This window comes from Rissa tridactyla, chromosome 23 (assembly GCF_028500815.1).
Source record: "Rissa tridactyla isolate bRisTri1 chromosome 23, bRisTri1.patW.cur.20221130, whole genome shotgun sequence".
Lineage (NCBI taxonomy): Eukaryota > Metazoa > Chordata > Aves > Charadriiformes > Laridae > Rissa > Rissa tridactyla.
The window spans coordinates 2651777-2675215 of record NC_071488.1 but is presented as its reverse complement, the minus strand read 5'-3'; the positions used below and the strand labels follow the sequence as shown (position 1 = coordinate 2675215).

At 57.4% G+C, this 23439-nt stretch overlaps 2 protein-coding genes across 8 annotated transcripts in view; both read left to right on the top strand.

Annotated features, from left to right (window-relative positions):
* Positions 1 to 625: 625 nt before the first annotated feature.
* Positions 626 to 7246, top strand: PSMD4 (proteasome 26S subunit ubiquitin receptor, non-ATPase 4). 2 transcript variants are annotated; one of them, XM_054182824.1, is made up of 10 exons: positions 626 to 648; positions 3211 to 3351; positions 4032 to 4146; positions 4763 to 4849; positions 5276 to 5344; positions 5673 to 5888; positions 5984 to 6092; positions 6506 to 6637; positions 6880 to 6947; positions 7028 to 7246. In XM_054182824.1, exons 2-10 carry the CDS (start codon positions 3230 to 3232, stop codon positions 7193 to 7195), a joined length of 1086 nt encoding a protein of 361 aa, XP_054038799.1. In that variant the 5' UTR covers positions 626 to 648; positions 3211 to 3229; the 3' UTR covers positions 7196 to 7246. The 2 variants fall into 2 exon arrangements, with proteins under 2 accessions (XP_054038799.1, XP_054038798.1); XM_054182823.1 differs by lacking the exon at positions 626 to 648 and adding an exon at positions 1022 to 1131 and having other exon boundaries at positions 7028 to 7244.
* Positions 7179 to 23439, top strand: part of ZNF687 (zinc finger protein 687) — a 30752-nt gene continuing 14491 nt past the window's right edge. The window contains exon 1 of one of the 6 annotated variants that reach the window (XM_054182809.1): positions 7179 to 7234. Coding sequence is in view for 1 of the 6 variants with exons in the window: in XM_054182804.1 (XP_054038779.1) it covers positions 22921 to 22927 (7 nt within the window). In the remaining 5 variants the exon portion in view is untranslated. Of the gene's footprint in view, positions 7235 to 8683; positions 8786 to 17159; positions 18057 to 19467; positions 19785 to 20110; positions 21206 to 21416; positions 22928 to 23439 lie in introns of those variants that run through there. The other 5 variants (XM_054182806.1, XM_054182805.1, XM_054182808.1 and 2 more) reach the window with 5 other exon arrangements.

Here is a 23439-nt window from a genome sequence, read left to right as displayed (position 1 = left end):
AGCCCTGTGTTCATGATATACTTGGGAGAATTCAACAAACTTATCTGTCCAGGAAACATTTTGTCTGTTTTGACATTCATTCCTGACAAAGTCTGAGTTAAAAACAACATCATAAACAACACAAACGCTAACATAAAAAGCCAGTAAAAACAAAAATATATTTGGAAAAACCCCAATGTTTTTAAATCAGATTTTTTAGGAAGTTAAGGGATTAACCAAAGAAGCGGGACCTAAAATAACACATCTAGGGGATATCATCTATTAGCTGTAGTTACGCAAACAGTCGTATTTTTAAATGGAGCTGTGCATCCGTGCAGGTGTCTGCACAAAGCGGATGATTTGGGGCAGTCGGAATGGCACAATACTGCAAGCGTTGAAACAGATGCTGGAAAGGTCAGTTTTTCATGCTTACTCGCTAGCTTGGCAACACCAGCAAGAACGTAAGAAGTATTTATACTTTAGGAGCTGTATGATTACGCGCCTGAATTCTTTGAATTCAACTTCAGTGCGGCACCTGTCCTCCGTGTTCTGCCTGAGTCTCGGTTCAGATTCCCTCACGCTCTTGGCTGCCGCGGAGCTGGATGTGCCGGAGGAGTTGATGTGAAGAAGCCGGAGGATTCTCCTGTTCCTCTCTCGCTAAACTGCAAAGTAAGCGGGTGACAGGGCCCAGGCGGGCACTGGCCCATCCCTTTGCGGACGAGGAGGGATGGAGCTCGGGTCCGGGCTGGCTGCCGGACATTTGCAGGGCCGTCACTTGGATGAGGGAGAAATTCCCCAGCGGTGGCGCAGGGGCACCCTCCCCAGGCCCAGCTCCCAGACATGGCGGCGGGAGGGTGTTCGAAGAGGCGTGTGGAGCTCTTCGAGTCAGGGCCGAGCGGAGACTCCTCGCTTCTTCCCCACCTCGGGGGGTGGCGGAGGGAGGGGACGGTCCCTGTGTCCCCGCCGCTACCGCGGCCTTCCCGGGACTACAGCTCCCGGCCTGCCCCGCGCCCGCCGCGACCCACCTCGCAAGACGGGAAGCGGCGATTGGTCGCTAGCGCCGAGCCAATCGGCGAGAGCCTTGTTAGGTCGGATCCGGGCCGGTCTTGAGGCAAAAGGAGGCAAGATGGTTCTGGAGAGCACCATGGTGTGGTGAGCGGCCGGGCCGGGCCACCGTGGGGGGCTCTGAACCCCCCGACCCTCCCCCCTCGCTCCGCCCCGCAGCCCGCTCCGAGCCCCCGCGGCCGGCTGGGGGCCTCCGCCGCTTTCCCTGAGTCATCCCGGGCCGCGGCAGGGCCGGGCCGGGCCTGAGGGGGGTTGTGGGGCCGGGGAGGGGAGGCCGGGTCTGAGGGGGGGTTTGGGGGCAGAAGGCAGGACCTGAGGGGGCTGTGGGGCTGGAGGGTGTCGGGGGAGGCAGGGCCTGGGGGGTGAAGGCAGGGCCTGGGGGGGTTGTGGGGCCGGGGAGGGCGGGCCGGGCCTGAGGGGGGCTGGGAGGGGGTGTGGTGTAGGAAGAGCCGTGTGGGGAAGCAAAGTGGGGGGCTGAGGATAGAATTGAGGTAGGGGGAGGCTTTTGAGGGGGGAAGACGGAGGAGAGAGGATGGTTTAAGTTGGGGTGGGGTCAAGGTGGCAGTGAAGGTTTTGGGGGGGAGTTTGGGGGCGAATAGGACAGGCTGGGGTGAGGAGGGGTCTGTGGTGGGGCAGGCTCCTGGTGGAGTGGAGGAGGTGAGGAGGCAGGAGCAGGGGGAAGGGGCTCCTGTAGGTGCTAATGGGCAGGAGGAGGCTGGCAAGGTGTGGGGCAGAGGCAGCACTTTGGGGGCAGAGGAGATGGCTACGATGGGGCTCTGGCGCGATGCGGTGCCAGACAATGCTGGGACAACAAATTGGGGTCACATGCCAGGGGAGGAGGGCCAGGGTACAGCAGACTCTGCCGGGGCGCTGGGCATGGGTACCTGTGGCCCAAGAAGGGTCAGTTGCTTGGGGCTTGTCCCAGCACTGCTGGGACGCGGTGGGTTGGTGCTCGGGCGGTCCTGTGTGAAGGTCCTCTGTTATTGTCTTGCTCAGCATCAGTATTGAGCTGAGAGGGTTTTGTCCCTGGGCGCTAAATGCAGCCAGGGCTGGAAGCAGAGGTGAACTTTGGTGTGTTGTTATTATCACAGCAGCTACAGTCCTGTTATCTTTTGGTTTTGGTGGTTGAGAAGGCTGTGATAGAGAAAATCAGTGAAATCTGCCCAGGTTCTGTTGTTTCCTTGGCTGTCTATGTAGTCCTGCAGCTGTTTGGATAAAGATAGTACCGTGGCCTGACTCGCTAAGCATATACTGAAGTCCTTGATGTTTTCTCTGGGAAACTCTTTGCTTACTCATGTTTAAGGGAAATCGTCACAGGTAGCTTTCTTCAGAAGAAACTTTTCCCTTGGTGTTAAAACTAAGAAATTCTGGCAGTGGTCCTCAGGGAAGTCTTAATTTGGGGCCAAAATAAACTCTCAAGCTCTTCTTTAACTAGTCATCCTTCCTGGGGTCGCTTTCCTGAAGGCTGGCCTAAGAGAAGGGCTTTTGCTGCCTGCTCTGTGCTATATTTAATAGCCTCTGGAGTGGAGGGTAGGGGTTTAATTACAGCGATGTTGGGATGATGCGGCTGCCGCTGTTCGACGCTGCGGGGCACTGTTGCCCTTGCGGTTTGTGGAGCCCCGACACCCGTCACGGGTGTAGGATGTTAAAGCCGGGCTGTGGGGCTTGGGGGCTCGGCTTGTCACCGCGTCGCTTCGAGGAGGGCACCACGCCGGCGGAGCAGAGCTGTGTTTGGAAAGTGCCTGCCACCCCTGCCCTGGGAAAGCTGCTTTTTGTCCTGATGAAAACCCCACAGCAGCAATGAGCGCAGAGCTTTGGACTTTACCATGGAGTGGTCTCTTGGCTTTTTTTTGTTGTGGAGATGGAGGAAAGCATCGAGGAGACTTGGGTCTGAGGTGGTGTCTGGCCACAGTCACTTCTCGCAGTCTTCAGTGAGGAGTGTGAGCTTCCAGCTCTGGACTGGTATTTGTCCTGTCACCCAAAAGTCAGATCCGATCTGAAAACTCAGGGAAACACAGAAACAACTCATATCTCTGCCCTGGGAAATGCCCATGTCCTGCTGCATGTCCCCAGCTGCGTGACCTTAGGTGTGCTGTTCCAAAAAGCATGTCTTGGGGATAAACCTCAACCGTTTCACAAGCTGACACCCTCCTCTCTGCGTTTCAGCGTTGACAACAGCGAGTACATGAGAAACGGAGACTTCTTACCCACTCGCCTGCAAGCCCAGCAAGATGCTGTCAACATCGTGTGCCACTCGAAAACCCGCAGTAACCCTGAGAACAACGTGGGGCTCATCACTTTAGCCAAGTACGCCCCAAAGCAGGGCTGGCCTCAGGGTGACACTGAGGAGCCTCTGGGGGGACCTTGTGAGAGGGCGCGGGGGCAAGGGACAAAGGGGGGCAGCAACAGCACAGTCTAAAACCAAACCAGTTCTGGGAGGACTAGTATGAGAAAACCTGGTTCCTCACTGGTCTCCAGCTTGTTGTGCTTGCTTCTGTAACGCCAGGGTATGTTATGGAGGCTTTTTGCTTTCAGGAGCTCTCTGCCAGCCCCATCCTCTTGTGGCCTTGTGTCCTGGGGGTGGCAAGTGTGGGCTGAGCTGTCACTGCAGCTCATGGGCAGCCCCGACAGAGTCATTCCTCCATTTCCTGAAGTTTGCAGGGTTTCAGTGCCTCTGCGAGCTCCCTCTTAGCCAGAGTCCATTAAAATTGGCCAGTGGGCACAAGGTTGCTGGGGCAGCGGACAGAGGCACACACAAGCCTTCATGCTGGCAGATTACTTTGGGTTTTTTTTAAGAAAACAGGCTAAAAGTCTTACTCCTTGTACGCACTGACCCTCCAGAGCCAAGTGCTGAGAGACTCTTGGAGCAGGCACGGGCTTAGTGCAGGGCAGGTGGGAGGGCATTTCTTATTCCCATAGCAAATAAAGGGTTTTGCAGAGAAATTCTCCAAGAAGAGGTCACCAACCTAAGTATGTTTGTGTTGCAGTAACTGTGAAGTGTTGACCACGCTCACTCCAGACACAGGCCGGATCCTTTCAAAGCTACACACAGTGCAACCCAAAGGGAAAATCACCTTTTGCACAGGGATCAGAGTTGCTCATGTAAGTGGTCTTGTTGGTTCCTCACGCGCGAGTCTGTAACTTTCTCTGTAATTCCTTTTGCCTTAGCATGTCCTGTTAAATTCCCTGTCCTGTCGATGGCTTGGATACAGGAAATCTCGTTCTCTTCCTGCCTCTAGGGCTGAGCAATGCCGAGCGAATAATTTTGGGTTTGCCTCAGTCGTCTTATTGGCCAAATGAAGCTGAAACCTCCTTTATAAAATCCAATATAAATGCTCAGAAGTTTATTAGTCTGGTCCTGGTTTGCTTCGGAGGAACCTGGCAGCTGCTTTGCAGAAGTCCAGCCCTTCCCACCCTGAGGAGAGCAGCCCCCAGCCAAGGAGTATCCCCCAGGATGTGGCCACCCTTTTGTCCAGTGTCCTTGCTCTGTCCTAGACTGTCTCTGCCACCAGACTGCTGCCAGCTGGGTCGTAGCTGCCAGCAAACGGGAGGCCCTTGAGACACGCCTGCTGTGGGCAGTGTGGTGAAACTTGCTACTGGAAAGTTTCTCCTGATATTTAGCCTAAATTTCCCTGCGGAGAAGTAGTAGGGGTGACTGCTGGCCGCCCCTTTTTCCTGAGAATTGCTTCTTAAGTACAGTATGACTTCTCTCTTGCAGCTGGCTTTGAAACATCGCCAAGGCAAGAACCACAAGATGCGAATCATCGCTTTCGTTGGGAGCCCTGTAGAAGATAACGAGAAAGACGTGAGTAATGAGCAGTCAAAGGAAAAAATGTTGGGTCGGCTCCACGCTCCGCTTTGAACTGTAAATGGGGTTTACGGTTTGTTCCCTGCTCTGTATTGAAAATAAGGCGTTATACCCCAGCACGGAGGCTGCTTGACAGAGTTGCCTGAGCAACCTCTTGCTGTCCCCATCAGCGGGGACAGTTACTTCGGCAGGAGCAGCTCCCTCCCTTGTGCCACCTCGGGCACCGTGTGGTAGTGCCTGTCCCACCCAGAGAGATGAAATACCTCAAATGCTTTCCTGCTGGGAGGGCTTGAAACTGAGAAGCTGATTCTGGGCTTTGTGCCTCCAGGACTGAACCCTAAGCACGGTTGTCTGGTCTCTGATGAGCTGAGCATGGGTAAGAGCTGAAATCCAAGCTAATGCCGTGGTGTCTCCTCATTGCAGCTGGTGAAACTGGCAAAGCGTCTTAAGAAAGAGAAAGTCAATGTTGATATCATCAATTTCGGAGAAGAGGTGAGACTTCTGCCATAAGATCCAAGGCGGGATTTTGTATCCTTTCCACCCCGGAGCCCTTACTGGGGCACGTGAGGATAGGAACAGTTCTCAGTCTCAGCAGCTGCCCCAGTAAAAATGCTAATGTGGAGAGTAATGTTTCCCTCTGGGAAGACACCTCTCCCGTTTCACTGCAGGCGGCATTAAATGCTTTCTGTCCTGATGGAAACAGCGGAGCTCTTGGCTCCCACGGAGTGCGGAGAGACGCTGGGTGTGTGGAGCAGCCGGCTGTCCCTCTTGCAGAGCTGAGGAGCCAAAGCTCTAGTCTGGCCTTTCTCTTTGGCCCTAGGAAGCCAACACGGACAAGCTGACAGCCTTCATTAACACCTTAAACGGCAAAGATGGCACCGGCTCCCACCTGGTGACGGTGCCGCCGGGGCCGAGCCTGGCCGATGCCCTCATCAGCTCCCCGATCCTGGCTGGGGAGGGGGGTGCCATGCTGGGCCTTGGTGCCAGCGACTTCGAGTTCGGCGTGGACCCCAGCGCAGACCCGGAACTGGCTCTGGTGAGCAGGCAGAGGTGGAGGGCGGCTGCGGGCACCCAGCTCCATCCATCCGAGCTCTGCCCCGCTCAGCTCCCTGCCTGTGCCCGTCTCCGCAGGCTCTGCGCGTCTCCATGGAGGAGCAGAGGCAGCGGCAAGAGGAGGAGGCCAGGAGGGCTGCAGCTGCCTCTGCGGCTGAGGCTGGGATTGCTGCCGCTGGTGGGGATGGTAAGGAGCTGGGCAGGGATTAAAGCAGGCAGGGACAGGCAGGACGTTCCCCAGGGAGGGTGTCTGGGCAGCGTGCTGGCTCCCGTGGCAGCGTTCATTGCGAGGCCACACGGTGCTGTAGGGAGTGTCTCTCTGCATGGCGGGGCCCTTCTGTGTTGTGTGGCAGTGCCCAGAGCCGCTGGGGTGCGAGGAGAGAGGCGGTTTCTGCCCCAGAATGTTGGAGGGAGGCAGTTTAACTGCAGCGTGCTGTGGAGCTGCCTCTGCTTCGCCTGAAACTCCCAAACGAGGTGGACCTGCTTCTGTCCTGAGTGCTGCGGGGTGCAGCTCTGCTTCCCCAGCGAGGCCACGTGTGCGAGAAGGGACGGGGCTCGTGTCCTTGCTGGTTTCTGACTGTGGTTTTTTTTTCTGGGCAGATTCGGATGATGCTCTGCTGAAGATGACGATAACTCAGCAGGAGTTTGGCCGGGCCGGGCTGCCCGACCTCAGCAGCATGACGGAGGAGGAGCAGATCGCCTATGCCATGCAGATGTCGCTGCAGGGAGCAGGTGAGTGCCTGTGGCCGGCTCGGCCCGTTCCCAAGTGGAAAGCCACGGGGCAGCTCTGCCTCTGGGACTGGAACCTGCAGCCCCTACAGCCCGGCGTGCCCCACAGAGGGGCTTCGTCACCTGGGCAAGGTCCAGATCTCCCTGACCACTGGTGGGGTGGGTGTGTGGGTCACTCCTGTGAGCTGTGGGGAGGCCGTGGTTGTGTAAATCCTCCGTTCTCAGCTGTCCCTCTCCTCCAACAGAGTTTGCCCAGGCAGAGGCAGCCGAAGTGGACAGCAGCACGGCCATGGATACCTCCGAACCCACCAAGGTGAGGTTTTGTCCTCCTGTCCCCTCTGCCTGTGGGATGGGGACCCAGCCTGTCCCCAACGCCTCTCCCTCTTCCCGCAGGAGGAAGACGACTACGATGTGATGCAGGACCCCGAGTTCCTGCAGAGCGTGCTGGAGAACCTGCCGGGCGTGGACCCCAACAACGAGGCCATCCGCAACGCCATGGGCTCGCTGGCCTCGCAGGCCTCCAAGGAGAGCAAGGACAAAAAGGAGGAGGAGAAGAAGTGAGGGGGGCTGGGCGGGGGCGTGCTGCCGTGGGCCCCGGGGGTGAGTGGGTTCCGGCCCTGGGGGTGAGTGGCTGCCGGAGTGGAGCAGCACCTGGCGGGGGCTGTGCTGTAAGGGGGCAATAAAGGCTTTCCACGGGGTCTCTGTCCTGCCGCCTCCCTGGGGATGGGCCTGGCGGGGGCAGCCCTGGCCCCTCGGGGGTGGCCTCTGCCTCCCCTGCACTGGGGGGAATTGGGCCCCGGGTCTCCCCTGTGCTGGAGGGATTTGGGCCCCTGGAATCGCCTGTACTGGGGAATACCAGGCCCTGGCCCTCCCCTGGAGGGGACTGGGCCCCGTGTCACCCTGAACTGGGGGAGCTGGACCACGGGGTCCCCCTGTGCTGGTGGGGGGGAACTGGGGCCTGGGTCTCCCCTGTACTGGAGGGCACTGGGACACGGGACTCCCTTGTAGTGGGAGGGGACTGGGCCCCAGAACCCGCTGTACTGGGGGCACTGGGCCCCGGGTCTCCCCCGTACCCCCCCGGCACGTGTGTCTGGGGGCGGGGCCCGGCAGCCCAAGCCCCGCCCCCCGCGGTCCCGCCCCGCCCGCAGGATGTTTACGATGAGGCCGGAGGGGGTGGGGGCTTGTGGTTGATGGGCAGCGCATTCAGCCAATCGGCGAGGGGGTGGTGTGGATGTTGTCAGCTCGGGGGAGGTGGCCAATGGAGTGGGAGGGAGAGCCGGGGGGACGGGGTTCTGTGGTGAGTGGCGGCCGGGCGGCTCAATGGGTGGCGTGGTTCCGTCATGGCCGCCGGGCGGGCGGGCCAGCCAATGGGGGAGCAGAAGGGCAGGGGCGGGCCTGAGTGACAGGGCTCGTCGCCAACGGGGCTGAGTGTTATGCGTCACGTGCTGGACGGAGGCGGGCGGGGCAGGCACGCAGCCACGCCCTGAGTGACAGCATCGCCAGCAAATGAGAGAAGACAGTTTAACCACCTCCGAGGGCTTCCGACCAATGGGACTGGCGGAGGGGCGGGCCCTGGCGTTAAGTGACAGGTCTCTGGCTCAATAGGAAAACAACAGCTGGGAGACGTCCTGATGGACATTTCCCATGGCCAATAGCTGCGAGGACCCCTCCATGAAGGACAGCCTCGTTTGGCCAATGGAAAGCGGGAGGAGGCGGGCTGGCTTGATGAACATAGACTCCAGCCAATAAGCAGTGAGGCTGCCCCGTGGGCGAGCCAGAGCCAACCGCCAATAGAAAGCGGCGCAGCGGGGTGGGCGGGGCCCAGGCGTTGAATGGCACCCCCGCCTCCCAATGAACGCACGCCGTGGGAGGCGGGCCCAGGCCGCGGAGTTGTCTCCCGCTCCGCCAACGGCGAGTGCGAACGGCCGCGACCACCCGCGAGCGACAGCGGCGCCGGCCAATCGCCGTGCGCGGGGCGGCGAGCGGCGGGCGGCTCGGCCAATGGGCGCGACGCGGGGGGGCGGGAGCGCGGCGCGCGAGCGGCCGGCGGCGGAGGGCGGGGGGCGCGAGCCAAGCAGGAAGTGGCTGAGGAGAAGCGGCCGCCGCCGAGGGGCCTGGGCGGGAGCCGGCCCCCCCCGCCCGCAGCAGCAGGTACCGCCGGGGCCCCGGGCCTCACACAGCCCCCGGGGGGGAAGAGCCTGGGGGGGCCGGGGCCTGGAGGGGGCGGGGGGCAGGCCCGGGGGGGATGTAGGCCTGAGGGGGGGTGATAGGCCTGGAGCGGGGGGGCCCGGGCCACCCCCTGGTCCGAGGGGTCGTGAGGCCGCGCGAGAGGCGAGGGTCCTGTCCCTCTCCCGCTTCGGGACGGGGAAGAGGACGAGAAGGAGCCACCCCCCTCCCCGCTCAGGATGCGGGGGGGCGGTGAGGGCCGGCCCCTCCCCTGCGAGTCTTGGCGGGGGGGGTCACGGCCATCCCCAACCCCCCGCGGGCTTCGGCGTGAGTGTCGCGGCCATCCTCGCTCCTCCCAGTTCCTGGGGGCAGGTGCCGCTTATCCCCACCCTCCCCAGGAGAATGGAGGGGTGGCAGCCTAACAAGGGCTCTGTCCTGCCCCCCTTTGGAGTGGGGGGGACCGTAAAACTCGTTCCCCTTGGGCTGGGGGAGCCGTTGTGCTCCCCTTCCTCTGCTGGGAGAGCTGAGCGCATCCCTCCCTCCAGGCCGGAGGGTTTTTTTTTGGCGGGGGGGCGCTGGTCGTGACTCCCGTCTGTCTCTTGGGGAGCTTGGTCCCCACCCCCCAGCAGTGGAGGGGTGACAGTGCCCACCTGCATCTTTTGGGGAGACCTGAGCTTGACCCCCTCCCCGACATCACTGGGAATGGCGGGGAGGGGGGGCTGTCTCTGGTCATGCCCCCCTATAGTTGGGGGCAGGATGAGACCTCCATTAGCTCCTCTCTAGCTGGGGGCGGGGGGGGGGTGCTGTTCATATGCCCCCACAGTTCCTGGGAGGGCCTGGTCCTGGCTCCATCTCTCGGATTTGGGACTGTTGTTATTCCCTTCCAGAGCTTCTGGAACTGAGCTCCTTCCTCCTCCCTGCCCTGGGGGGGGCTGAGGGGGGTGGCGGGCAGCCTTCCCCCGCCAGCACAGGGCTCAGAGAGGGGCTGGCAGGGGTCCCCCCGGTTCTTCAGCTGTAGCATCTCTTGCAAATAAGGTGGCGCCTTGTTTCGGGGCCCCAGTTCCTGGGGGCATTTTCTTGCTCCTCCAGTTTCTGAGGAGTGGCCGTGTGAATAAGAAGCCGGTCGGGCTTTGGGCTGTCTGGATCCTCTCTGGCTTCCCTGGGTACCGCTGTCCCGAGGATGGTGTTTGAGAACGGCGCGTGTGGGTCTCTTATCACATCCCATCGTCCTGGGAAGAACAGTGTTGTGGCTGCTGAATGGTTTAGGGAGGAGGAAATCTCGCTATTATGCTGGTTTTTAGTGGGGGAAGAGAACACGGGACGTGTGGAGGGTATCCTGATGCAGCCTCTGCGTTTTTGGATCCTGTAACAGCGTCTGCCTCATCAGAGATGGCTGGGAGGAATCGCGAAGCTCTCTAGGAGGGCCCGGTGTGGTCCCAGGTGCCGGAGAAGGCTGGTGCAGAGGTGGGCACCATCCTGAATCCGGCTCTAGGTCCACCCTGACTTCCCACAGGGTTGTGAGAGGGAGAGTGGGTCGGTAGTAGGAATGTGGTGTTTTCTTTCAAACCCAGATTCTTTTCTCTCTTCTCCTCCCGTTTTGCGGGCTCTGCCCCTGTAAAGTCCCTTAATTCCTCGCTGCCGGTGTCTGTGTGTGCTGGGGTAATGGGCAGTCCTTGGGGGCTGGGATTATCTTCCCACAATTAGTTTAATTCAAAGAGACTCCCTGCGAAGGTGAGCAAGGATAGCCTCCATACTTAGGTTGTAAGCAGCACGTCAGGAATTGAGCCTTGTTTGTGGAAACAGCTGCCTCAAACGATGTATTTTTAGTGTGTCCGAGGAGGAAAAAAAATGCGTCACCCCACATGTGGCCGTGCTGGCATTGGCAGAGGCGGGAGGACTGGCGGAGCTGCTTCCCAAAGGCTCTCTTCCCGCAGTTCTCCTGGTGAGGAGCGGCCTGAGGATCGGCGAGCTCTGCCAGCTTTTACTCCTGGTGTTAATCCTGCAGCCCGGTCCGTGCGAGGGGGCCCTGACTCGCTGTAGGGACCACTCTACACCAGCGGGACCGTGCAGAAATGCTGCGGCTGTTGGAGAGGTGGTGCAGGTGCGGAGGTAGCTGGGGATCTCCTGTCATGACCAGGAGAACCAACAGCGCCTGAAGCTCTCATCGTCTTGCAGGAATCGCGTTTGTCTCTAGTTTTCTGGGTTTAGTCCACCCTGATTAGGTTCTCCTGGGTCTAATCCCTCCTCCTGCTAATGTGTGATCGCTCCCTGCAAGATATTTTCTGGGGCTTTAATTTATTTGTACCGTCAAGTACCTAAGCACACATCTGGGTACTATAAAAATAATAACGCATTAATAGCAAGCGAGCGCGGTTGTGGCATGGGGCCGTTGCAGCGTGCGACGGCAGCAAAGGGAACTCGGTGTTCCCTTCCTTTTGGCATTCTATGTGGCAGATTTTCTATTTATGCCGCTAGAATAAACGGGGTGCCCTGGAGGAGTTTAAAAACTTTACATTATAAAACCCAAAGTGATGGAATAGCACGAAACCTGCTGGGATGGAGATCCCTGGTAACTGCTCATCGCGAGGTGGAAACGATCCCAGGTGAGGGGAGAGTCGTTAGGCTGAACGCCCGGGGAGATCCTGGTCATTCTTCCGTGAAATGTCTGCCTGGAACCACCAAGCTCTCGTCTGCGTATACCAGTGTGGATCCTGGTCATACTGGTAAATCTGGGAACAAAAACCTCCCCGCGCTGACATTGAGGCTGCTTTATGCCGATCATGGCTGCAAAAACGCCTGCTAGTGTTTAAAAATTTAATTTTTCAGGCCGGCCAAATTGTCTGGATTTCTGGATCTCGTCCACCACTTGTTTGTTTTGATATCTCCAGAAGTTAGCAGATGGTAGAGACTTAATTCTGTTAAACGTATGGGAATTTAATCCCCAACCAGCCTCCGGTCAGGATGTGTCGTCTCTGCGTGGCAGCTGTGCTCTGTGCCGGGACGGGAGCTTGGGACTGGCCTGCCGTGGATTTGCACCCCATTGCGGGGATGGGGAAGAACTGAGTTTCCTCCTCCGTTCCCTGATGAAGTGTGTTTTTTGCTTGAATTCGGTGAAATCTGTGAGGTAGCTATTCATATCCCGGCAGGGGGAATCTGTGTGTGTTGGTGAGAGACCGTCTCCTCCCCACTCCCTTCGCAGCTGATTTTAGATTCGCCTTTTGCTTTTAAAGATTCGCTTGCTGCCGCAAAACCCGTTGAAAGATAAACCCGATGTTTCAGTGGTGATGCCTGTCAGTTTGGGTCTGACACCAGCCCTTTCTTCTGCTTTCACTGTGAATGTTACTCTCTCCTGTTCTCCCTTGCGTCGGAGGGAGATCTGGGGTGGTTTTATTCTTGCCACTTGCCATCCAAGCAGCGGGATCCCCAAGAAGCCACCTTAGATGGACGGAGCAAGCGTGCGGAATGAAGTGAGCGCATTTTTTAATTACTTTAATTACAGCAATCATAAATCTGGGTTCAAACTTTTCGCCACCAGCATCTTCAGACTGAAAGCAGCAAGAAGGTTGATTTTTTCCCCCAGCATGTGAGCCGGGACCGTCTCGTCTCGCTCAGCCCTGGAGCGCTGAGGAGCTCCAACCTCTGCCCAGAACGTTTGGAGACGATGCTGGAAATGATGGGGCAGCCCGGGCTGACGGATGCTGCTCCCTTGCCCAGGAGGGTTAACGTGCTGTGGAGAAGAACACGATGTTTTCTTTTATTTCTGGGGATGCCTGTAGGGGACTAAACCCAAGAGCTACCTCTGCCCATCCTCCAGCAAATAATTCAGCCTCCGTACTTCAGGCCTCCTTGAAATCGGAGGCAGTCGGCAGACTGCAGCCGGGGATGGTGCGAGGGGGAGTTTTTTTGATGAGGAAAAAAAATGATAATAAATGTCTTCCTTATTAAATTGTAAAGCAGGGACAAATTGGGGTGCGGGAAATGGGAGGCAGCATTTAAAAAGGAGAGGGAAATACCGCTGCTGGGCACAGAGCTTTGTCCCTCGGCCTCCCCCCGGCAGAACGGGCCTGGGTCGCGTCGGATGCTCTGGGAACACAGGCGCCTTGTTCGTGGCTGGCGAGCCCTTTCACACGGATATGGCACGTATCATTTATTTCTAGAAATAGATATATACTGCCTGACCGAAATAAGCCATGCTAAAGCAAAAAACCTCCATTTTTTTGGCAGTTGCTGGCCTTGTTTGTTGGTTTGGAGTAGGATTTTCCTGCTCTTTGCTCCCCCTCCCACGGTTTTCACCCCAACGCCGAGCGAGTTCTGCCAGCAAAACCTCTCCGTGTGCCCGGGCTGGGTCCAGGCACAAGGACGGCCTCAGCTCCAGGTTTGGAGGCTGGGATTTGCCACGGGGCTGGTTCTGTTGGGGGGATAATTTCCCCCCATTGATGCAGTCGGGGGCACCTTAGCGCGGTGTGTTTGCATTGCCGCGCTGCTGGACGGGGCCCGAGTGCTTTGCCGCACCGGCTAACCGACTCGGTGTGACTCCCGTGCAAACACCGGGCCCTGTGCCGTCGCTGTGCCCGCTCGCTCTCCTGTAGGAAATGGAGCCAGGAAGGGGTTTTCACGCGGCGCTGCTCCTCCTCCAGCTGAACCGAAACGGTGCGGGCTGGCTTGTGCAGGCACGCAGCTCGCCAGCCGCTTCAGCCCTTGGGTTTGGGGTTTTTCTGCAAAGGGGAACGGCTGCTGCAGTGAGCCACAGTCGTCATGGACGTGCTTATTCCAGAACAAGGGTGAGAAGGGCCTGTCTGCTCCCCTCGGGAAGGGATCCCGCTGTTGCCGTGCTCCTGGCCGGCAGAGACGGCTTTGCCACGCTATGTGGGAGACCGGCAGGCGATGGGATTACCGTGGCCCTTCAGAAAACCACTGCCAGCGCCTGGCGTTTCTCCTCCGCTCCTGCTTGACCTGTGCCACATGTCCGGCTCGCTGGGCTCCGGTGCAAGGTCCGGTGGTTGCGGGGCCCTGGCGAAGCTGCTGCGGCCAGGACCCGGCTCTGGGCTGGCCGTGGGACCTGTTTAGATGTTAATGCTGAGGGACGGCTGAGCCCAGCACAATGGAGCACAAAACATGCGCATAATGGCTGAAGTTTTAATCCCCTGCTGCCGCCTGGAGCAGGGAAAACAATGCCGAGGGTTTCAAATGGCCCATCGAGCACCCTGGCAGAGTATTATTTTCTACCTGGTACCCCCAGAGAGCCTTTTCATGTGCTAGAAGAGAAGATAAAAGGAAAGGGGGAAGGAAGGAAGGACAGACAGAGCCCTTTCCAAGGCATGTCAGCAGCAGGGCACAGGCTCTGCTTGGGGCAAGGCAGCGTTGCCTCCCCGAGAGGCAGTAGATTTCATTGGGAAAAATTAATAATTAAACCTTTGGAGTGCCTTAAAGTGACCGATCTCTCGCCGTCTGTCTGTCAGTGAGCAGAGAGCCAGGTTTGGCGAGAGCTGCCGAGCATTCCACCGTGCCCCATTCTCCTTGTGCGTTATCCGGGCTGTGCCGCAAAAGCCTCTGGATGCGGGATGAACGAGGTCTGTTTGGGTTTCTGACCGAGTCTCTCCGAGCAGCCCCAGCGCCAAGGGACTGTTTTATTCCAGCAGAAGCTGAGTTTGTGTGGCCGGAGGTGTTGGAGAGAATGGATTGGCAAGCAAATACCCAGCGGGGCTCTGGCCAAGCAGAGCCCGTGCTCGTGTTTGGAGGCCACAATACCTGCCTGGCTTCCTCCCTCAAAACCAGCGCTGCTGGGCTGTTCTTTCCCACCTTGATAACAGCTGCTGGGAATATATATCTAGGTGTGCTGGGATCGATTGAGATTGAATTCGGCTTGAACTGCACCACTCCTTTTGTCCCCTTGGCCTTGAGATGGGACATGCCAGGAAGCGTGGCCACGGAAGCTCCATGCAGACCAGCCCTTGTGGGATGGGTTATCGGATCAGCGCCCACAGGGGCCATTTCGGCACCAACGTTATTGTGGGAATCCACACACATTCACGTTCAATAAATGACAACCAAAAAAAAGCCTGAAGTGCTGGAGCAAACTCTGGATCACATCAATGTTGTTTCCTTTTCTTTCTCTTAAATCCCGCAGCCGCGGCTGCTTTTGGGTCCAGCCGTTGCGGCTGGAAACACACAGGGGTGCTGCGAGAGCTGCTCTGGGCGTCCCAAAACACCCCCAAAGCCTGCACGGGGGCCAGGTCTGCCCGGGGCACATCCATTGTGGGAGCACAAGGTGCCTGTGGCTTGTGAGCAGGTGAACCCTGCCAAAGGGTTATTTGCTGCTTAATGGGGGGGGGACAACAGATGACAAAACCGCAGGGAGGGGGCAGCTGCCACGCACCAAGCAGGAGGGTGTTCCTCGGTGCAGACTTTGTTCCCAGAGGTGCCGAGCGCCTGGATTTTGTAGTGGAAGTGTTTTGTACTTCGCTGCACCGAGGCCTTAATTGCTCAGGCCCCCACCAGCCGCTCCTCCAGCGTCGTTTCTCCTTCTGTGCGTGTGCTAAAAATGTGTCTTTTGGGAGTGATCCTTTCCTTGTTTGGTCTGAACCAGGAGGTGCCAGCTCTTTTTTGGAAAGCCTGAAGCAAATGTCTCTTCCCCTGCACTCTCGGTAAATCAAGCGGAGCTGGGCATTTGGGAGAAAATGATCCTGTTGGTGAGCAATAACCCTGGAAAACAGCTGAAGAAAGAGTTGGACGTGGCAGGTGGAGGCCTCGCTGGGCAGGAAGGCTGCTCGGATTGTGCGAGAAATGAGATTGAAGTTTGCTCCCGAGCAAGGAAGGGGCCTCGCACCTCTCTGCAAAGATCTGCTGATGCCTCTGTGCCGCCGGCCGGGTGAAGGGAAGAGCTGACATGGATAGACCTGGAGCGCCCGTTCCTGCTCTGCTGCTTGCACTGTTGGGTGGTTTTGGGTAGCGCTGAGTTTCTAAACTGGGGACAACTGGTCTTTTGACCTCCCTTAGGTGCTCTTGTCCCATGTGTTTTGAGCCAGGCACCTGTCAGAGGGTTTCTCCTTAGGTCCGAGTGGACGTCAGGCTGCAGACAGCAGCTTCCCTGTTGGAAAAAGGGACATTGAACTCCCAAAGCCGGGAGCCTCAGGTCTTGTGTGTGTTTCCCTCTGAGCAGGAGGAGCTTGGGGGATTTGGCATGGAGATGACGGCTTATGAAACTCCCCAGATGCTGCCTTGCTTTGTCATAAGCTTACCTCCTCCATGCCTGCTTCTGACTGAGCTGATGAAGCTTCAACAGCCCCGTTCAGGTGAAGAAAGGGGGGGACCATCAGCTCGGGCCTCTGGGTGTTCCTGGGGTTTGACTCGTGCCTTTCCGCCTTTGCGAGATCTTAAAGAATCCTAAAACCAGAGACCCTGCACCTTTTGCCTTACGCCATCCTTCAGAGGGGCTGGAGGGGTGGTCTGTCCTCTCCCATCAGATATTTTCTCTCTCTAACATCTTGCCCATGTGGTTCGTGGTGCGTTTCAAAGCCCCGCAGCGTGCTCAGGGTGTCCTCGTCTTACACGTGGTGCAGCGTGGGGATTCTCGCTCCCTTTTTCCCTGCGTGGTGGATCCCTGTCTGACCAAGCTCGGGGGACCACAGGGGCTGCTGCTTCAGCAAGTGCAGACCCCTCTCTGTGCCAGAGCTCTCGGGAAAGGGCCAGGACACACATGGAGATAGGGAGGAGCCACTCCAGGAATATCGAGGATTTTGCTTTGGGTTTCAGGTGGAGGGAGGATGCAAACGCTGCCGGGCAGGCAGAGAAACCTGGTTTGATGCAGCGGAGCACCCCGTAGCCGCTGCTGTTGCTTGCAGCCCCCCGTCTGTCCCGCACCCTGCCCTGCATGGCAGCAGTGGGGAGGCTGAGCTGCGGAGTTTCTGCATCCCGGCGCTGGCAGATGGCAGGGGAAGGGGGGGCCGCGCCAGCCATCAGCCGCTGCGCTGGGGGGCAAGGCAAGGGAGGGACCCCTCCGGCTCCCATCGCCACTGCCTGCAGAGCCACCAGCAGTTGCCGTCGGACCACCGCTGTACCCAGAGCTGCCCTCCCAAAGTGCCAGGGGCGCAGAGGAGTTCGGTGCTGGGTTATTTTATTTATTTCTCTTTTTTTTTTTCCTCCTCTGAACCTCCCCTCCCACTGCAGCCGTCCCCGCTGAGCCCTGACCTCATGATGTCATGCTGGGAGTAGGACGTGTTGCTGGTTCTTGTTTAACCAGCCTGCCTTTCTATCATTTTCCCCCTCTCCTACACGTGAAACCTGAGACCACTCTCTGTCCCTTCCCCCCCCCCCCCCCCCCAGTTTTTTTTTTTCTTTTTCCTCCCTCTCCGCTCCATCCAGAAGCTCCTTCCCATCAGGTCAGTACCGGGCTCGGGTCCCTGGCACAGCGGCTGCCTCTCCGGAAACGTAACGGGGACGGCGTTTGCAAACTGTGCTGCTAAAGGCTTGCTAGATAAGCAAATTCTTAGGAGATCAGGAGGCAGAGAGAGAAATCTCGTGTGCTGGCGAGGGGCTGGGTGCCGTGATTTGGAAATAGGCTGTGTGGGTTTGGACTACGATGACGGAGCAAGTGGATGCGAGTGGGAGCAGAGGCGTGTCACCGGGGTGATGGCCGGGGGACTTTGCGGGTTGCTCGAGGTGTGGATGCTGCAGGGGAAGGGGCGGAAAAGCATTTGGGGGCGCGGAGGAGCGTGGGACAGGCATGAGCAGGGGCTGCCGGGCGCAGAAACCCCGTTAGGGCTCCGTGAGGGCTGGGGACATGGGGGTGCCGGTTCTGTTCCCCACATTGCTTTGCTGCCCGCGATGCTTCTCCTCTACCTGTTTTCTGCATCCCGAAAAGGGGAAGGTAATATTTCCACTGTGATAAAGAGGAGAAAAGGGCTTGTGGGAGGTTTAATTCCGTGTCTGTGGGTCCACGGATTTTAATTTTGGATCCACGGACATGGAATTAAATAAAGACTTTTAACGTGCAGGAGCCATTCTTAATGTTAACCTTTGTTTCTCTTCTGACCTGTGTTATCTCTTCCGAAGCTTGGCTGAATCCCTTCTGCCTTTTATATTAGCAAAACTAATTTTAGTTGTGGAAGGTAGTGAGGGGCAGCTAATGAACGTTGAAGTTGGAGGATCTGTCTGGCACCGTGCTAGATACCAGGAGGTGCTTCCCAGAGCAGCCGGCCCAGGAGGGGCCTACGCAGAAGCGAAGAAAGCGGAGAGGGGAAGGATGTAGCCCCAACAGGTACGGGGTTTCGGCGGGGTGGGCTCCGTCGGTGGCAAAATGAGTGCTGATGTGGTGGGAGATGGTCCCGGGCCGGGTCTGGCTTCATTGGTGTGGCGTTCACATCGCCCCGTGCCTCAGTTCCCTCAGGTGTAACAGGGAGCAGGGGCTAAAACCCAACTTCGTCAAGAGTGTGAGCTCGTTAGGACATTACCTGTACGCCAGATCTCGCTTAAGAGGGAAATGCTGATTGGAGATGGAGATAAAAAACAAAGTCCTCTTGCAGGTTCAGTGCCTGTTTTGTGCTGTGTTGAGAGCAGCACAGCCTGTGTTTTCTGAGCGAGCGATCCCTCCTGGTGATTCCTTAGCAGCTTGCCATCAGACTAATAATATCTCTTAAAATCCTTTCATCTCTGAAATCTTATTTACTTTTTGGCCTCAGTTTGGGCAGTAGAATGACACTGTTCTGTGTCACTTGAAAAATTGCAAGTTGTTTTCAGCTTCTTGTTGGGGGGAAGGGCTCTGTCTGGCTGCTCTCAGGAAACTTTCCTTTTTGGAGACACCCTGTTTGGAGCAGCGCGTGTTGCAGCGAGAAACTTAAATTAAGCCATCTAAACAAAACCCACTCAGTTGAAAGTGCCTTGCTGCTGCAAAGCCACGGCTGCCCTTACCAACTTGTGCAAAACTTGTCAAAGCTACACTTGTAGTCCCAAAAGAAAGGAAAGCCGTGCGTTTATCTCGCACAATCTCTCGACCACGAAATCCGGGCAGTGGCTCTGCAGCGCGCTCTGGGCTCTGCTCCCGGCCGTGCTTTCTCTGACAAGTTGCAGGGCTGCGGGGAAGGCAGGGCAAGGCAAAGCAAAGCTGCTGGGCCACTGCTTTCTCCCTGCCGGGGCAGATGCCGCCCATCCCATCCCATCCCCAGCACCAGCTGCATCAACCATTAATGCGGCTGTTTTGTGGGAACGCGGCGGCAGGAGGAGCTGCGCTGGCGAGAAGGGAAGGGGAACAGATGCGTGCTGGCTGCTGCGTACGCAACCGAGAGCGGGGCTACCAGGGGCTTTTCTTTCCTCCTCTCCACCAGTTGCTAGTAACGGGGGCTGGGGAGGATTTGGAGAGTGAAGGGAGGCACTGAAATGGAGAAAAGCTGTGCCAGGTGCAACAAATTTGTTGTTTGGGGAATTTGCCCCCCATTCTCCACCCCCCCGCCCTGGCAAGGCCCTCTAAAGATTGTCTGCGCCGGGGAGTGAGATTGTATAACACCCAGCACTCGTTTGGCTCATTAAAAACAGTTGTTCTCACCGGTGACGTCTCCTCTGCACAAAGGCTGGGGCTTTTTAGCAGGGGATCAGTTTTAAAATAGCTCCAAGAGCCCTGGGAGGATGAGGGAGGCAATGATCCGCTCGGCTCTCTGCCAGCCAGGTGAACCTGCCCTTATTATTTTGTGTTTTGCAGGTGCCCATGGTGGAGGTTTGTTTTTCTCCAGGGCTCCCTGGGCACCAGCGGCCCGAGGGAGGCCACGGGCTCGAGGCCTGGGAGCAGCGGCACGGGGACAGGCTTTGTCAAAGGTTTCCTCTGTGCCTCGGAAGCTAATCCCGCCTGTCACGTGGTGCCGGGAGCGCAGCCGTTCCCGTTCCCGCTGGCCTTGGACGCGGCGGCCGCAGGCAGGGCCACAGGCCCCCTACCATGCGGGAGGGCGGCAGGGGGCTAAACCCGGCTTAACTTTGTTCCAAAGTTGGCTTTTGGAGGGTAATTTTTCGTGTTGTTTTGGTGCAAACTTGCTGGCGGGCACCAAGTCCCCGCGAGGGTCAGGAAGAGAAACAGGAAAAGCAGCTTTTAAAAATAGCAAGCCCTTGAAATAGTCCCAGCGTTCAGGCTCTTTTGTCTGAACTGCTACGGTTGCTCTGGAGCGGCTCCCGCTCGCCCTGCTGGCCGGTGGGCCAGGCTCGGTGGCGGGCAGCCGGGGGCTCGGTGCTTCTGCCGGTCTCGTGCCAAAAACGTGTGGTGGGAAGCCCTTCGGGTGCTCTTGGCGTCGAGGGTGAGTGCGCGGTCGCCCATGCCCGCACCAAACCTGGGGCTGAGCGGCGTTTGGGACCCCCTCGCCTGCGAGTGCTGGCCTGGCTGCGGCTGCCGTGGGAAAGCGGATCTCAAAACTGGTGTGAGCATTTTAAGGGCTGTGTGGTGGGCACAGCCGGAGGGTTTGCAAGCGCGGGATCCTTTGAATATGTTTTGGCCTGACTTGGTACGGGACCAGCACAGGAACGTGGCGTGGAGATGGAGAATTGCCTCTGGTTTGGCGTACGGAGGAGGACATGGGGTGGCAATGGGTGAGCAGCCATTTGAGCTGATGGCACGAGCGGAGCTGGCACGTTTTGGGGGGAGATTTAAGCAGGGGGAGTCTGGAGAAAGGAGAGCGGCGGCGTCTCCACACGCGCTGTGGCCAACTTTGGTGTCAGCATCCTGAAACAGTGAGCTGGGCAAACCCCTCCTAATGAACGAGTAAGGTTTTCTTTCAAGGGAGGCTTGGCTGCTGGAGAGGAGGTTTTTAACGACGTTTTATCTTTTTGTGGTAGACTAAATAAGCAAACGAGCCATAAAAATGACAGTTGTGTTTCAGCAATTACTCACTGTCTTGTTATTTCAGCTGTAAGCCTCATTAACTTCTGGGGGGCTCGCAGTGGTTCCCCTCAACCAGACCGATTCAGGGTTGCGTCTCGGTGGCGCTGCGATGGAGCTGGGGCCGGTGTAAGCCCTGGGCCAGCTTTTCTGCCTCGCTAATAGGAGCTCGGCTTTGGTTTGTCTGGGCCTCGCCTGTGACAGTCTTGCTCCGGCAGGGGATTGTCTGGTGGTGGGAAACACCTGGGCTCCTGCGTGGCTGCATCTGGGCTTGGGTTGCTCCAGACTTGGAGCTGCAGGTCTGTGGACTCAAACCTGGAAAGTGGAATCTTATCCTCGTGGCTGTTCTTCCAACCCTTGTGGATTTTTATCGTCTTTGCTGTGCCGTGGAGGGCAGCAACCCAAGACCTGCCTCTTGCCCGGCCTCCTGCGCTTCTGACAGGCAGAAACCTGAACCTCGCAGCAGACAGTTATCAGAACTGCTTCCTCTTCCTGCCAGGCACCAGCTCAAACGCGTCCCCGCCGCGTCTCAGCCAGACACCGTTACATCCCAGGTACCTGCGCTTGTTTAATAAGCGTGCTGGGCTGCTGGTTGTGGTCCCTGCACCCAGTTTATGTCCCATGTAGGACCGGCCAGTGGTGACACAACTGACCCGGAGCAAAGCTGCGAGAGCCATATCCTCCCCATGCAGGCAGAGCCTGGGCAGCCGCGCTGGATGCTGGGGATGGTTTTACGAACAGCAAACTAACGCGAAACTATCTCCTTCGGCTTGAAACTGAAAGCCTGGTGATTATTGGTGTCATTTGCTTTTGCTAGGGTTTGCGTGTGTGTGTATATTCATTATGCAAACAACGGGCTGCGGCTGCTTTTCAGCTCTAGCCCTGTCTCTCCAGCCTTGTGCTTTGCTGGAGGAAGCGCTGGTTTTAGCATAGTGTTGATGATTTCAGTTCAAAACCCCGTGTAACCTTGGGGACACTTATAGAGAAGTGACGTCTGGCATTCCTGACCTTAGGAGTCACCTACTGAAAGGCTACGGCTCGCAGGCATGGGGCGGTTTTATCGGCAGCACGGTTGGGTTAGAAAGGGGATCTTTGGGGTGGAAAGGGGACACTAGTAACTCTGTGGTTTCGGACTTGGCAGCCTTTGCCAACTTCCTTCTCTCACCAGGGCTTTGGGTTACCCAGCTCGGCCTCCTTGCTGGTCCCGGGATGTATCCCGCTCCCGAGCGGCACGTGTCTCGATCGCCGTGTGCCGTCTCCCAGTGGGGTGGCCGGCAGTGCCGGCTGCGAGCTGTAGCCCTGCTCTGTCCGCTGCGCAGAGGTGCATGGCCTTGTGTTTTCCGTCAGGGCAACCATCTCCGTGGGGTGTTTGTCGGGGTGATCCTGTGCCCCGCGTGCTTTGATGTGTTTTTGGTAGTAGGCAGGATCACAGAGCGGGGACTTTCACATGTGGAGGCTCCTGGCCTTTAATTTAGAGCCGGGGCTGCGATGTTCAGGGCAGGCTGGCAAACAAGTTTGGCAACCTTCTTGTCCGCAGCTCTTCCCCATCAAATCCAGAGAGGATTTGAGGATCTTTTCCACAAATGGAAAAGATTGACTCTTTCTCTCCCCCGTGCCGTGAAGCCAGGGGACCGGTGGCCACCGTGCTGATGGATGATCGGACCGGCTCTGAGCTGCACAAGCGTGGACGGGTCCTGCCCGTGCTTCTGAAGGCAGCCTGCGTGCGGAGGGCTAGCGCATGCTGGGACACCGTTGTCCCCATCAGAGAGCTGTTTCCACGTGAAGCCGGTGCTTGTTTGTAAACTCTTTATTTTTCTGTGCGGCAAGATTAGCCAGTAAGGTTAAAAATACCTTCCCTTCCCCCCTCTTTGGCTTTGTTTTGCCTAAGAAAAATAATTCTTTTGCCTAAGAACATAGTTGTGTTTTGAGCTACCAGAATAACTCCCCATGTCGGCCTGGTAGAGTTGGAGGCGGAGCTGGGCTCTGCCTGTCTCTGCTGGCTCTTCTTGATAGGAGTTACTGACTCAAGACCATGACCCTCTTCTAACAGAAGGGGCTTAATTGGGGGATCTCGGGGCTTCTAAGATTAGGATCTTAGGATTTCTAAGAACAACAAAAAAAAACCCCTTCTGGGGCGGAGACCTTCCTGTTAACACCAAACAAGGAGAAATCCTCGTGTAATCAGCCCTGCGCAGGGGCTCCTGCGAGGAGGAGCCTCCCTTTCGTGGGAAGCCAGCAGTTGAAGAGCATCTCTGAGAGCGCGGAAGCGATGAACGGTTCGTAAATGACTTCATTCCTGCCTTAAAGCTGTGAGCTTTTAAAAAAGAGACAGAGGATCCGTAATCAGTTTTGCTTTTAAAAGCAGGGATGCTAAAAGGAGGGCATGGTTGGCCAAGACAGAGCCAGGGTGTTTAAAGGCAAGAAAGGCCAGAAACTTTTTAGTGAGGGGCTGGGATGGAAAAATCGAAGGAAACACTTAAGGATGAGTGGGGTATATTTAAAACCCATCTGTGAGCCCAGAGCCTGTGGGTTCATTCTTTCCTCTCCCCGTCGGAGAGCCTGATAAAAATGAATTAAGGGTTTACGGCAGAGCAGATCTTGAGCACAAATAGAAGCAATAAGCCAGGCCGAGCTCTGGGCTGGTCCTTTGTGGTCTTAGCACACGAGAGCGCTCCGTTTCCCTTAATCAATGGCGAGAGGAGCCGGTGGTGACGCAAACCAGCGCTTCGGAGATGGGAGCGACCTCTTTGTGCCAGAGCTGGCTGCGGCGCACAGTCCTGCCTCTGCC

What these genes read in the sequence shown, in the direction of transcription:
- PSMD4 (XM_054182823.1), top strand. Translation starts at nt 1,106, where the DNA reads ATGGTTCTGGAGAGCACCATGGTGTG. An exon ending in CTGGAGAGCACCATGGTGTG is followed by an intron (nt 1,132 to 3,210) that starts GTGAGCGGCCGG and finishes TCTGCGTTTCAG; the next exon opens with CGTTGACAACAGCGAGTACA. An exon ending in TGCTGCCGCTGGTGGGGATG is followed by an intron (nt 6,093 to 6,505) that starts GTAAGGAGCTGG and finishes TTTTCTGGGCAG; the next exon opens with ATTCGGATGATGCTCTGCTG.